The 13,799-nt window shown below is 41.4% G+C and overlaps 1 protein-coding gene across 11 annotated transcripts in view; it reads left to right on the plus strand.

The window, feature by feature from the left end:
- Nucleotides 1-13,799, plus strand: part of FAT3 (FAT atypical cadherin 3) — a 626,029-nt gene that overhangs the window by 437,381 nt on the left and 174,849 nt on the right. For 9 of the 11 annotated variants that reach the window (XM_034408488.3, XM_087894589.1, XM_087894591.1 and 6 more), the window contains exons 6-7: nt 2,970-3,180; nt 3,702-3,770. In XM_034408488.3, coding sequence (XP_034264379.2) covers nt 2,970-3,180; nt 3,702-3,770 — 280 coding nt within the window. The remainder of the gene's footprint in view (nt 1-2,969; nt 3,181-3,701; nt 3,771-13,799) is intronic. The other 2 variants (XM_087894590.1, XM_087894592.1) reach the window with 1 other exon arrangement.

Consider the following 13,799-nt stretch of genomic DNA (forward strand, 5'->3'; position numbering starts at 1 on the left):
ACCTACTGAATATGAAAAATAGTTGGCAGGATGGCCTATATGTGAGAGATTAATTGGAATCCACCTTCTTCATTATTGGAAGGAATTCACAGGAACTTAATTGGATGGCAAGTGGTGGAGAGTTAAGTGGGCACAGGTGTCTGCTGGTGTGTCATGCAGGTCGACAGCAGGCCTTCTCGGTGCATCTGATTTAAAAGCCATAACAGTGGATGCATGGTGGCAGCAAATTACAGTCTAGGCAGGTGGCTTTTCACAACTCACTCTGTGTAACAAATGAACTTTGCTTCTTGGGAACTAGTTCAATGGCAAGCAAGGCTGTTTGCTCAAAGTGTTTAATCAGGTCTGATGAATATTTAGTTGCTGCTTCACACAAGATGTGAAGTTTGGCTAGTGTTGATCTTGATTAGAGTTTGTGGGGGGTTTTTTTCTAAATTAGTAAATTGTACGAAGAGGTAATCCTCGGCTTATGACTGCTCGGAGAAGAGAAGAGAAGAGAAGAGAAGAGAAGAGAAGAGAAGAGAAGAGAAGAGAAGAGAAGAGAAGAGAATTCTTTATTGGCACACAAGGAATTTGTCTTTGGTGCATATGCTCTCAGTGTACATAAAAGGGAAAAAAATACATTCATCAAGAATCATAAGACACAACACTTAGTGATAGTCATAGGTTACTAATAAGCAATCAAAAAAACAATTGCTACCAACCTGCCATCCATTGAGGACCTGTATACTACACGAGTCAAAAAGAGGGCTTAATAAATTAATAAATATACCACTTCACAGTGCTTTACAGCACTCTCTGGACAGTTTACAGATTCAGCATATTGCTTCCAACAATCTGGGTCCTCGTTTTACCGACCTCGGAAGGATGGAAGGCTGAATCAATCTTGAGCCGGTCAGGATCGAACTCCTGGCTGTGAGCAGAGTTAGTCTGCAATACTGACTCCCCAGCACTTGAATTTTGATCCTGTTGCTGCAGGGAACACTACAACAATCAAGTGTAAGGACCAAAGTCACTTTTTTCAGTGCTGTCATAACTTCAAATGGTCGTTAAACCAATGATTGTAAGTTGATGACTTGATTACCAACAAAGAGAGGAAAGCAAAGTTTGCACTTGACAACTCTTTAACTTTGGTTGGGCTCAGTCTCAAGTTTAAAAAGGTAAATAAGATGAATTGATTGGAAGAAGAACAACATGTTGTTCAGAAGTCTTTTGCAGACAAAATACCCTCCCTCCCCCCCCCAAAAAAAACAGGAAAATAACACTAGACTAGTGGCCTTTGATTAGATTTAAATACCAACCACATCCATGAAAATTACTTGCCCTGAAAGTCCTGTTTCTACAAACCTTGGGACCTTGTCAACATTTGTTACTTCACTCTGGTCCTTGTTTCTTCCAAAAACATTTTAAGAAGAAATTCCATAGTCTCCCCTCCCGCCTCCTTTTCACTATCCACTGGTCACCCACCCTGTTGCCTTAAATGTTTTCACCAAAAATACAAAATGTCATGACAGAATAATAGAGTTGGAAGCGGGGGGGGGGGGCGTATTCACTTACTTTCCCTACCGGTTCGCAAATGTGAGCATGTCCCACGCATGCACCTGGCCTCAAAAACGTGCCTAAATAGGATGGCATAGAGCCAGGTTGGCCAGTGATTTCCGCTACCAGTTCGGGCGAACCAGTCCAAACCGGCTGAATACGACGTCTGGTTGAAAGGGACCTTAGAGGTCTATTAGTCCAACCCACTGCTCAGGCAGAAAACCTTATTCCATTTCAGACAAATGGTTCCAGTCTCTTCTTTAAAAGCCTCCAGTGTTGGAGCATTCACAATTTTTGGAGGCAAGTTGTTCCATCAATTGATTATTCTCATGGTTAGGAAGTTTCTGCTTAAATATATACACATACCTCATTGCAGCAAACAGCCTGCTTTACTTTCATTTTCGTTTTCAGCATAACTTGATTAGCACAAGAAAAAAAAAATCTGCTCCCAGCAATTTACCTCCTTGCAGCAAGCAGCAGAGGCCTGCGCAGCAATAGGCAATGGCAATCCCTGCAGCCTGAAACAGCTGAGAGTCGGGAGGCCAATCCAAGGACAATCAACTTGTGCTAATTAGGCTGTGCTGAAGCTGAAATGGGCTGTTTCTTCTTGCTGCTTGCTGCAAGGAGGTAAATTTCTGGGAGGCAGGGGCCAGTGGGTGGGCATTCGGTATATAAGACGCACCCAAATTTTCATTATACATTCGGTATATAAGACGCACCCAAATTTTCACCCCCTTTTAGGGGGAAAAAGGTGCGTCTTATACTCTGAAAAATACGGTATATAATTTATAAGCATTTTTGAATACAGGGTATGAATACAGGATATGTCAGTTACACAAACAAAGACCAGAATAAAAAAAGATATTAACACATGAACTCATTAACAGTAACTAGTAACAGTAACTATAATATGATAACACTTGTATTAGATATAATTGTAATACTATAACCAAATAATTTAAATTGGGTTTTCTATCTTGGCCTCTTTACATTTTATAGATTATCATATTTATAGTTGAATAACCTTCTCTATTTTAATACAGACATTCATAGTCTTTTTTCCTCTAATTCCTACCCATTTTCTCTAGCCATTCATAAAAACTGTTATAACTGGTAGTATTCTGAGTCTTCTTTATCTTTAATGTTAGAAGTTAACCTATCCATTTCAGCACATTCTAAAATTTTCCGAATCACTTCTCCATCTCACGGAGTGTTTTCATTTTTCCGATATTTAGCAGATATGATCCTTGCCGCTGTCAGTATATGTAAAATTAAATATGTCTGACCCCTATCCTTGCTTGCAGTGTCGTGCAGAAAAACCCAGTTCATCTCATGATTGTGGGAATTCGGGGACCCTTTTGAAAGCAAAACAGGGGTGAAATCTTTGCCCAGAGAAGTGTGTTAAAGCATCCTCTGTCTCCCATCTCTAACAGATCAAAGCAGTTGACAACGGCCGGCCCCAGAAGTCTTCTACAGCACGCCTCCACATCGAATGGATTAAGAAACCACCTCCATCCCTCGTTCCTCTGACTTTCGATGAGCCCTTCTATAACTTCACCATCATGGAAAGTGACCGAGTGACAGAAATTGTCGGCGTGGTCTCCGTGCAACCTGCTAACATCCCCTTGTGGTTTGACATCGTGGGTACGTTGAACCCCGTATGCAATCTCTTGCCCAGAATGGAAAGTTGATGAAAACTGCATAGATTTGGGTTAGAGAAAACTAGAGAAAACTAACAAGGGATTGATTGATTGACTTGACTTGACTGTCTGGCATTGAAACTGCTGTAACAGTGCTGTATTGAATCGTGGCTAATTTAATATAACTACCTTTTTTCACACTTTGGTTTTTGATGCCTTAGCTAAGCTATATGGCTGGATTGTTTCTGTTTTCTTTTTTTTCCCCTCTCCTCTTCCATAATATGTGACTGACTTGCGATCCTAATGTTGTCTGTCGTTTAAATTCTCTGGCCGTAATTTGCTAATCTCATTTCTAAATGTATTTCGATGGCGACTTTAATCAGCTGTCCTTCATTTCTCTCTCTTTCTCTCTCTTTTTCTCTTTTCTCCCGGTGCTTTTTATTTCCTTTTGCATTCTGTTACCTTGGTTGTTTTTTTTGTTGTTTGTTTGTTTTATTTTTCTGCTTCCGACTGCTCTGCTTCAAGGTGGCAAGCATGCCCGGGAGATGTTCTATATCCTACAGACAGCTTGTGGGCAGAACTGCTCAACAGAAGGTACCTTCAGTGGAAATACATTTGCTACAGTTTTATCAACTGCCTTTCTCGGTGATCTTTTTAATATCTAAAAAAAAGAGAGAGAGATTCACACTCCAGAAGATAGGCGTAAGATATAGGAAAGTATCTTGACAGATGTGGAACATTGGGCGCTATCTAACGAAATGAAATTCAATGGTGGGAAAAGTAAGGTTCTACATTTTAAGTTTAATGTGATTTATATGCCGCCCTATCTCCAATGGACTCAGGGCGGCTCACAACAGTAAAATACACAATGACATTAATGCAATATAAAATTAAAAGTCCGAATTTAAACAGTTTTAAAGGATCCTGAGTGGCGTAGGAGGCTAATGCCTCCTACTAAGGCAGCATTTAACATCCAGCTGCCTGCAATTACTGCGAGTTCAATTCTCACCAGGCTCAAGGTCGACTCAGCCTTCCATCCTTTCTAAGGTGGGTAAAATGAGGACCCGGTTTGTGGGGGCAATAAGCTGACTTTGTATAAAATATACAAAAGTATGAAGGCTATTGCTTAACGCATTGTAAGCCGCCCTGAGTCTCCGGAGAAGGGCGGCATATAAAAATTAAAAAAAAAAAAGTTTAAAATCAGTTTAAAAACTATTAAGAACCACTCCCCCCCCCTCATCAGTCCAGGCTACGAAATAACCAGGTCTTCAAATCACGGCGAAACGAGTGAAGGTCAGGGGCCATCCGGAGCTCCAAAGGAAGTTGGTTCCAAAGGATAGGTGCGCCCACAGAGAAAGCTCTCCCCCTAGGGGTTGCCAGCCGACATTGTCTGGCCGACGGCACTCTGAGGAGGCCCTGTCTGTGGGAACACACCGGGCGATTGGAGATTGTTGCTGGCTGCAGGGGGTCCGACAAATATCCCGGACCTAAGCCATGAAGGGCTTTATAGGTGATAATCAGCACCTTTCTTGCCCATTAGGCAAGAAAAACCAAACAAGCAACGTACAGTAGGTAGTACCTCACTCAGTAGTAATAACTGTGAGAGGGATATTGGAGTCCTAGTGGACAATCACTTAAACAGGAGCCAGCAGTGTCCTGCAGCTGCCAAAAAAAAGCCAACACAGTTCTGGGCTGCATTAACAGAGGGGTAGAATCAAGATCATGTGAAGGGTTAATACCAGTTTATAATGTAATATAAAGTTAGTAACACAGTTGTTAAGTGAATCTGGCTTCCTTCATTGACTTGTGAGAAGGTTGCAGAAGGTGATGACATGACACTGCAGCCATCCTAAGTATGAGTCAGTTGCCAAGTGTCTTATGTATTTATGTGGGAGGCTGGAACAGTCGTGTGAAAACTGGTGGTAAGTCCCTGTTTTCGGTACCATTGTGACTTCGAACGGTCACTAAAGGAACTGTTGTAAGTCATGGACTACCTGTCCTTGGGCCTAATTTCAATCTCCCTTTGTGATCATCAGTGTTTTGTCCTCCAAATTAGCTTTCAGGTGATTTGGAATAACATTGCCGAATGTCCAGAAACTACCAATTTGGAACCAATTTAGTGTTAGTCTTTGCAGTGTGTTCAGAAATGGCATATGATTGAAGGTGGACCAATTAGAACAGTTTCTCAATCACGACAACTTTAAGGTGTGTCGATTCCCAGAATTCTACAGCCAGCCATTGGAATTCTGGGAGTTGAAGTCCACACATCTTAAAAGTTCTCAAGATTGAAAAACACTGAATTTGAATGTTACGTAATCCAGGCCTGGGGGATTACATCACAGCTCTGATGCGACTTGGTTCCCATTGCTGGCTTTGACTTTTAAAGCTCCAAACTTGGCCTTACTCCAAAAGCATTGGAACTGCAACCACAAGAATTTCACGCTGGCTGGAAATTCAGGGAGTTGTAGTTCCAAAATTGTTAGAAGATAACCAGTTGGGAAAACTGAAGAGTCTCTCAGGATCTTCTGGATTTGTTATCAGTTCTGTCTGTTGAGGTCTGTTGATCTGGTTCGAAGTTTAACAAGACAAGAGGTGGTATTCAGCCGGTTTAGACCGGTTTGCCCGAACTGGTAGCAGAAATTGTAGGTGCACCCGCCCCGGGTCTATGCTGTCCTATTTAAGCACGTTTTTGAATCCGAGAACATGCACGGAAGGCACGTACGCTCACATTTTCGGTGCTGGGCGAACTGGTAGGTAAATTATGTGAATCCCATTTCTGGACAGGAACTTCCGTGTGGAAGCATCTACTCCTTGGAATTCCTCTCCAAAAGAGTTTGTCTTGCTTCTTCCTTACTACTTTTGATTTGCAAAACAAAGGTAGAATTCTTCTGAATTCTATTATATTATTTTAGTTAGTTTCCCTTCCACGTTATTATTCCTTTTTGCTGATCATCAGTATGCCTACAGTGCTTAATTTGGAAAGTTTTATCAGGCATGTAATTATTTTGGTATGTCTTACTCGCCATCTTCGAGATAACTGGTTGATAGGCAGTTTATATACACAGATCCCAAATAGTTGTATGCATCTGTCAGCGGATTGTACTACAGGTAGAATTGAATTAAATTTTTATGTGAGCAGAATTCCTTTGGCTGCCTGGAATTCAGCTTAAATAAATTCTGTCAGCCCCCGCCCATCAAGACAGGTTCTTTTAATAGGCAAAATGAAAACCACATGGGTGTTTTTTTTAAAAAAAAGAAAAAAAATACAAAGAAGGAAAATTATGGGAGAGGAATCACATTGTATGCCAGATTGGCAGATGTGTTACAGATGATGGAGTCTACCCATGAAACTTTCTTGGCTGCTGTGTGTCTCAGCAGCACTCGAATGCACTGAGAAGAGTGGCAGATAATTGCTAAATTGCCTCCTTTTGAATGGATGCAACATCTGAGAACCAAGCAGGAGTATCTCAGCTTTCTATCTACTGAACGCAGAGCCAGCCAAGATGAGACAAGCGTGCCAGATCAGAGAACAGCAATCAGTGGCTTTTTACAAACCTTTTCTTCTTTTGCAGTCCATCTCTACGTGAACCGTAACTCAGGAGCAGAGCATCTTCAGTGTAGAAGGTCCCAGATTGAACCTTTGCCTCTCTTAAGTGTTACTGAAATTAACTTCTAGCATTCCTAGGCATTTCCTGCCTAGGAATGATTCATTTGGAACTATAAAGCTGTGTCAGCACTTTAGATCAGGTTATTTAGGGTGCACCACGTCTTTCCTCAACAGCAGATATGTCTACATTGACCAGTTTCTGCAACTATCTTGATACATGACTTGGAAACATTGTTAAGGACATATCAACATTTGCCTAGCAATTTCTCAAACATGTTTATCTGTGAAACAGGATTCCATTTTTCTAACATTCTCAGGAAGCTTGAGATAGGTCAGGGATCAGCAATCTGCGGCTCTGGAGCCACATGTGGCTTTTTCACCCTTCTGCTGCAGCTCCCTGTCACTCAAAATATGCATCACAACCGCCAATGTGCGACACCCGCCGGCACGCGATTTATTGAGCTTTTCAACCCCTGGTAGGCCAACCATGGATAAATCCAAGAAAAGAAAAGTTTCAGAAGAAAACAGAATGTTTAATTCAACTACATATGCTAGTTTTGTGATCGCTCAAGAAACAGTCAAGGTTTTGTGGCTCCCGGTGTTTTCTTTTCTGTGGGAAACGGGTCCAAATGGCTCTTTGAGTGTTTAAGGTTGCAGACCCATGAGATAGGGAGAGAGAGAGACAGAAAGGGAGATATGTAGGGGAAGAGAAAGAGAGAGAGAGAGAAGGAGGGAGAGAGATTTGTCTTTTAAAATTTATCTTCGTGATTTTTTTTTAAGCTGACATTGTTGGAAGTAGCAGAGAATAGAGTCCTGTTTCATCCTGCACATCACTCAGTCCCTCCCATTGTCCAGTCTGGAAAAAAAAAAGAAACAAAAAAGATTTGATGGCAGGAAGGCTTCCAAAGCGAGAAATGATTTCACAGTGGAAGCCAGTCTGTTCCTATACGCCAACACATGTGCCTTCATACACACGCATACAGAAAGAAAGAAAGCTCGTGATCATTTTTAAATTCAGTAAGCATAGGATTACCACACTAGTCCCGTGGGAATTTCTCAGTAGCTCTCTCTTCCTTTAAAGGAAATATTGAAGGCAAATTCTCTTTCAACAAATTGAGTGAGAAATTGCAGAATAAAAAAAAAAACGGGATTTTTTTCAGCCCCCTCTCCACAGTACTAATAGGTCATACTGTGCAAACCTCATACATCAGCCTCTTCTGGAGAGAACAAACCACAGAGTGTTTCCCTGGCATGTTTTCAGTTTGCTTATGGCACCCTATTCAACTATCAAACACTTGCACGTACCCCATATGTTAGTAAAATAATACTCGAGATTTTGTAATTCAGACTTCAGCAATGCACAGTGCAAGAATTGCCAGATGTGCAGGCTGGATTCAGAAGAGGCAGAGGAGCCCTAGTTGTTAACTTCCATCAGACGATGGAAAAAGCAGTGAAGTTCCAAAAGGAGAGAGAGAGAGAGAGAGAGAGAGAGAGAGAGAGAGAGAGAGAGAGAGAGAGAGAGAGAGAGAGAGAGAGAGAGAGATTTGTTTTCTCATATATACACACACACACACACACACACACACATATATATATATTTCGCTGATAAAGAAATAAAAGGAGACTAGTATAGATCTATTTCAAGCTATTTAGCTCTCATCAGCTAGCCATACCCTTACTTGGATTCAAACTTGGGCTGCCTGCATGTTAGGCAGTTGTATTAACCTCTGAGCCACAAGTTCTCCTCCCTTCATCAGCTTGAGCCAGGGGAGAGATTAAGTGTATTTCTATTGAGATATATATATAGTTATTAAAGTGATAGATGCCTCAGGCCATCTCCTCCACCTATTGCAGAATTTGTAGGACCATCAAGGAAAGAACAGGAAGGAAGGTGGTACAATTACATTGTTTAAACTGGAGAAAAGGTTAGGTACCATCCAGGGGTAGTATTCACTTACCTTCGCTACCGGTTCGCAAATGTGAGCGTGCACCTCTGCGCATGCACAGTGCCTTCCACGTATGCATAGAGCATCAAAAACATGAATAAATGGGATGTGATTACATCCGGGCGGGTGGGCGGAGCCTCCCGCAACCACCACTATCAGTTCGCCCGAACCGGATAGAGCTGGCTAAATACCACCACTTATCCCACATCACTTTGTTCATTTGACTTAGATGCATGACATATGAGAAATACTTGGGCTCGTAGAAATAGAAATTGATATTAAAATTGCTGGAAGAATCAATACCACATCAAAAACGTGAATAAATGGGAGTTGATTGCATCCGGGGGGTGGGCAGAGCTTCCCGTAGCCGCCCCTACCAGTTCGTCCAAACCAGATGGAACCAGCTGAATACCGCTACTGATACCATCACTTTGTTCATTTGACTTAGATGCACGACATATGAGAAATACTTGCACTTGTAGAAATAGAAATTGATATTAAAATTGCTGGAAGAATCAATACTGTAAAAATAAGACCTGTCTTATATTTTTTTGAACCCTGAAATAAGCGTTTGGCCTTATTGCCATGCGCTCAAAAGCCCGATTGGGCTTATTATCAGGCGATGTCTTATTTTGGGGAAAACAGGGTAGTCTCAGACATGATGTTGATATCATTTTGATGGCTAAATCAAGGAACACTTAAGGAATCTGATTGGACGTGAAAGAAAAAATTGAAAAGTCAGCTCATTTTTTTTAAAAAAAAAATTAAGGGCAATGCCAACCTAATGCAAAAAGATGGAGGAGAAGTAGTAGTAGCAGGCCTTATCTTCAAAATTCAACAAGGACGTTGATTGTAGTAGCCATTAAATAAAGTAATGTTTGCTCCCTTTGGAGAAGATACATACATATGGCCAAAACCATGGGTTTTTTTGCCACTTGTAACATAGGAATTTGAAAACTGGGATCATCAAAAGTTATGTTGGAGTAAATTGTTTTGAATATACTGCACAAAGAAGCAGTCATTCAGTTCCAGATGAAATAAAACCAGACTTCTCACGAGATATACAAACAGTGAAGCTAAAGCTTAAATATTTTGGATATCATACAAAGGTGGACCCCTCTCTACGTCTACAGTAGTAGCCAAAATTGTGGAAACCTTTTGGGAAAAGTGTATTTTCTAAAAATAACACCACTTTTTTTTGGGGGGGGGGAGTAGTACCATAAAATCATGTATCAGTGGAAAGATAATTTAATCAAGAATGTAAGGCAATAACTTTTATGAAGGATTTGCTATTAGAATAACAGTTACAGGATAAAGAAAAAAAGTGAAACACGTAGAAAAACGAGATATACAAAAATTATCACTATAGAAAAAATGAGATATACAAAAATTATCACATCAGTTAATACTTAGTTGGGTAACCTTTAGCATGAATTACGGCCTTACAACATCTTCCCATGGAGTGAACCAAGTCTTTTAATTCTGCAGCTGTTATAACGTGAAACCAAGATTGTATTAATTGGGTTTTATTGCTTCTGACTAACAAGTTTCTTTAGTCGGCTCCATAGATTTTCAATTGAGTTAAGGTCTGGGCTATTCCCAGGCCATTCCAGCAGTGGAATAGGATTATCTTGAAACTCCCCCAAAAAAGTGGTGTTATTAGCCATCAAACCTCAAAAATACACTTTTCCCAAAAGGTTTCCATAATTTTGGCCACTACTGTGTGTTTAGAAGTAAATAAGAAAGCATCGTAACAGTGGCTTCCACCATCTTTGAGGTTCATTCCACCCTTGCAAGGTATGAGAAATTCCAAACCAGTCCTGCTCCTCCCAAGTATCTATGGATCACGGCACTCTCACAACAGTGATTTGAGGAGATCCTTGCAAAAATTCATCTTCCTTTCCCCCCCAGAATGTTGTGTTTCTGAATGATTAGCTTCGGTTTATTCACTATGGTATTTCAGAAGTTGGTTGCTGCTCTTTTTGTTTTTAAAATCCTGAATGGGAGCAGTTTGTTGCGCCTTTGATTTTATTTGAAGAGCCTGCGGCTACCTTGTGCACAGATACACTAATAAAATTCTGCCAAAAAGCAAAAACGGGGAAAAAAGAAAATCTTGCATGCCTGGCTTGCTGTAGTAAATGAATCCTGATAAAGTCCCAAAAACTATAGATACCCTTCAGACAAGCTTTGTTTCACCAAGCTTTCCATCCCAACTGACTTGAGGGATGATATCTACTCTGGTTACTAGATACTGTATTTTTCGGATTATAAGAAACATTTTCCCCCCCTAAAAGAGGGTGAAAATTTGGGTGTGTCTTATACACCGAATGTAGCCCCACCCACCTGCCAGCCCCCATCCTTTGGCCTCTTCCTTCCAGCAATTTACCTCCTTCCAGCAAACAGCCCATTTCAGTTTCAGCTTCAGCACAGCCTGATTAACACAAGCAGCTGATTGTCGATTGGATCGGCCTCCCCACCATCAGCTGTTTCAGGCTGCAGGGATTGCCTATTGCTGCCTCCGCGCGCCCCATTTTTTGTCTCCGCTGTTTGCTGCAAGGAGGCAAATTGCTGGGAGGCAGAGGAAGATTTTTTTTTTATTTTTTTTTCCTAATCAAGCTGTGCTAAAAATGAAACTGAAACAGACTGTTTGCTGCAAGGAGGCAAATTGCTGTGAGGCAGATTTTTTTTCTTGTGCTAATCAGGCTGTGCTGAAAATGAAACAGGATGTTTGCTGTTTGCTGCAAGGAGGCAAATTGCTGGGAGTCAGAGGCAGATTTTTTTCCCCTGTTTTCTTCCCCAAAAAACATAGGTGCATCTTATATTCCAGAGATTGGGTACAGAGATTGTACATTGGTTTTTTTTTTTTTTTTTTACTGTAATCTTTCAGTTTTGAAGACACTCGGGATTGGGAGCACGTTATAAATAGAGTTCATAAATTAAATATTTTTTTAAAAAAAACACCTGGAGATAGCATAGGCGCAAAAAATCAGGCTTACGCATAAGTCCCAGTTCAAAAGATCTATTATTCAAGCCTATACACAAGAATGTAGTTAACTAACAGTCAACACCAAATTGGCATTGGATAAAGAGTGAATGGAATTCAAGGAGAGGGGGACTAGATTTGAATTGTTTGTGGACATACTGTATAGTGATTCTAGGCTAAGTCTTCTCTTGACTCTGCCTTCACCTGCTTTCTCCTACAGATATGATAATACATTTTTCTAGACAAGAAGAAAGGAGTCATCTATCAATGCATTTTTCCAAGAAAAAGATTTTTTTAAAAAAATTTCTCAGTCTATTCTGCATGCCTAGATTTCCTAGTGATCTCCAACCCATGTACTAATAATGCCAAGTGACTGTTGGCCCTTTGGGAGGCTGCATGGAGGCCTTACAAGGCCTTCAGGAGATGTCACAAAGAGCCAGTAACTGCTTTAGTCGGTTACGCCTCATCAGCAGTGGGAGGAAGAAGACAGGTTGAGATGAACCAAAAGCAGCTAATGCAGAAGCTCGTTAAAAATTGACTTAAATAAAGCCACTTGAACGGATGTGGTGGCTCAGTGGCTAAGATGCTGAGCTTTCCGATCGAAAGTTCAGCAGTTTGAATCCCTACCACATAAGGGGGTGAGCTCCTGTTACTTGTCCCAGCTTCTGCCAACGTAGCAGTTCGAAAGCACGTAAAAAATGCAAGTAGAAAAGTAGGGACCACCTTTGGTGGGAAGGGAACAGCGTTCCGTGCACTTTTGGCGTTTAGTCATGCCGGCCAAATGACCACGGAGACGTCTTTGGACAGTGCTGGCTCTTCAGCTTTGAAACGGAGATGAGCATTGCCCCCTAGAGTCGGGAACGTCTAGCACATATGTGCGAGGGGAACCTTTACCTTTACCTTTTTAAGGGCACTTAGTGAAGTGTGTTGGCCTATGATTGAAGCATTTGTCCTTGAGCATTAAGGCAGCCACCTCCTTGGAAAGACTCAACGTAGCTGTTCCAAAGTCCTTTCCCCAGTTATCTGCTTCTTTATATGCATGGAAAGGCACTACTGTTGTTGGGCTATCCTGAAGCAGAGCAGCTGTTCATGGACACACATCTATAGATAACCAGGAACAGCCTTTGACGCAGCTATGTTAACCTTCAGGAGGATGCGGCTATTTTAATATTCTCAAGAGAGAGGTTCCACACCGGCCAATACCCTCTGCAAAGTGTTTCTTGCAAATGGCTTGCCCTTGGAAAAGATTTTAAAAGGATCCTTTCATTCAATTCAAGCTAATCTATGCTTTCATTACTACAACAAGTTGCATTTAAAAAGCACCCGCTTCCTTTTTTAATACCTTCTAACTTTTAATTTTAATTTAAATTAAAAGACGCTTGCTCCTGGGGAGGAAAGCCATGGTAAAGCTAGACAGCATACTAAAAAGGAGAGACATCACCCTGCCAACAAAAGTGCATATAGTCAAGGCTATGGTTTTCCCAGTTGCAATGTATGGCTGTGAAAGTTGGACCATAAGAAAGGCTGAGCGCCAAAGAATTGAGGCCTTTGAACTCTGGTGCTGGAGAAGACTCCTGGGAGTCCCTTGGACCACAAGGTGATCAAACCAGTCAGTCCTAGAGGAGATCAACCCTGACTGCTCTTTAGAAGGCCAGATCCTGAAGATGAAACTCAAATACTTTGGCCACCTAATGAGAAGGAAGGACTCACTGGAGAAGAGCCTAATGCTGGGAACGATGGAGGGCAAAAGAAGAACGGGACAGACAGAGAACGAGGTGGCTGGATGGAGTCACTGAAGCAATTGGCATGAGTTTAGATGGACACCAGGGGATGGTAGAGGACAGGAAGGCCTGGAGGAACGTTGTCTATGGGGTCGCGATGGGTCGGACACGACTTCGCAACTAACAACAACAACAAAAACATAAAAACCAATGTCCAATCACCTCCATCCCACTTCTGTATTTTTAAAATACAGAACTTTCAATGCAGCTGTTTTTACTATTAAGCCAAGATAATCTTTTGGACTTCTGATTTCTCATTATGATTCCAATGAAGCACCTTCAATTATTGCCTCCTCCTCCTCTCAG

The sequence above is a fragment of the Pantherophis guttatus genome, chromosome 5 (assembly GCF_059756535.1).
Source record: "Pantherophis guttatus breed Tessera chromosome 5, ASM5975653v1, whole genome shotgun sequence".
NCBI lineage: Eukaryota > Metazoa > Chordata > Lepidosauria > Squamata > Colubridae > Pantherophis > Pantherophis guttatus.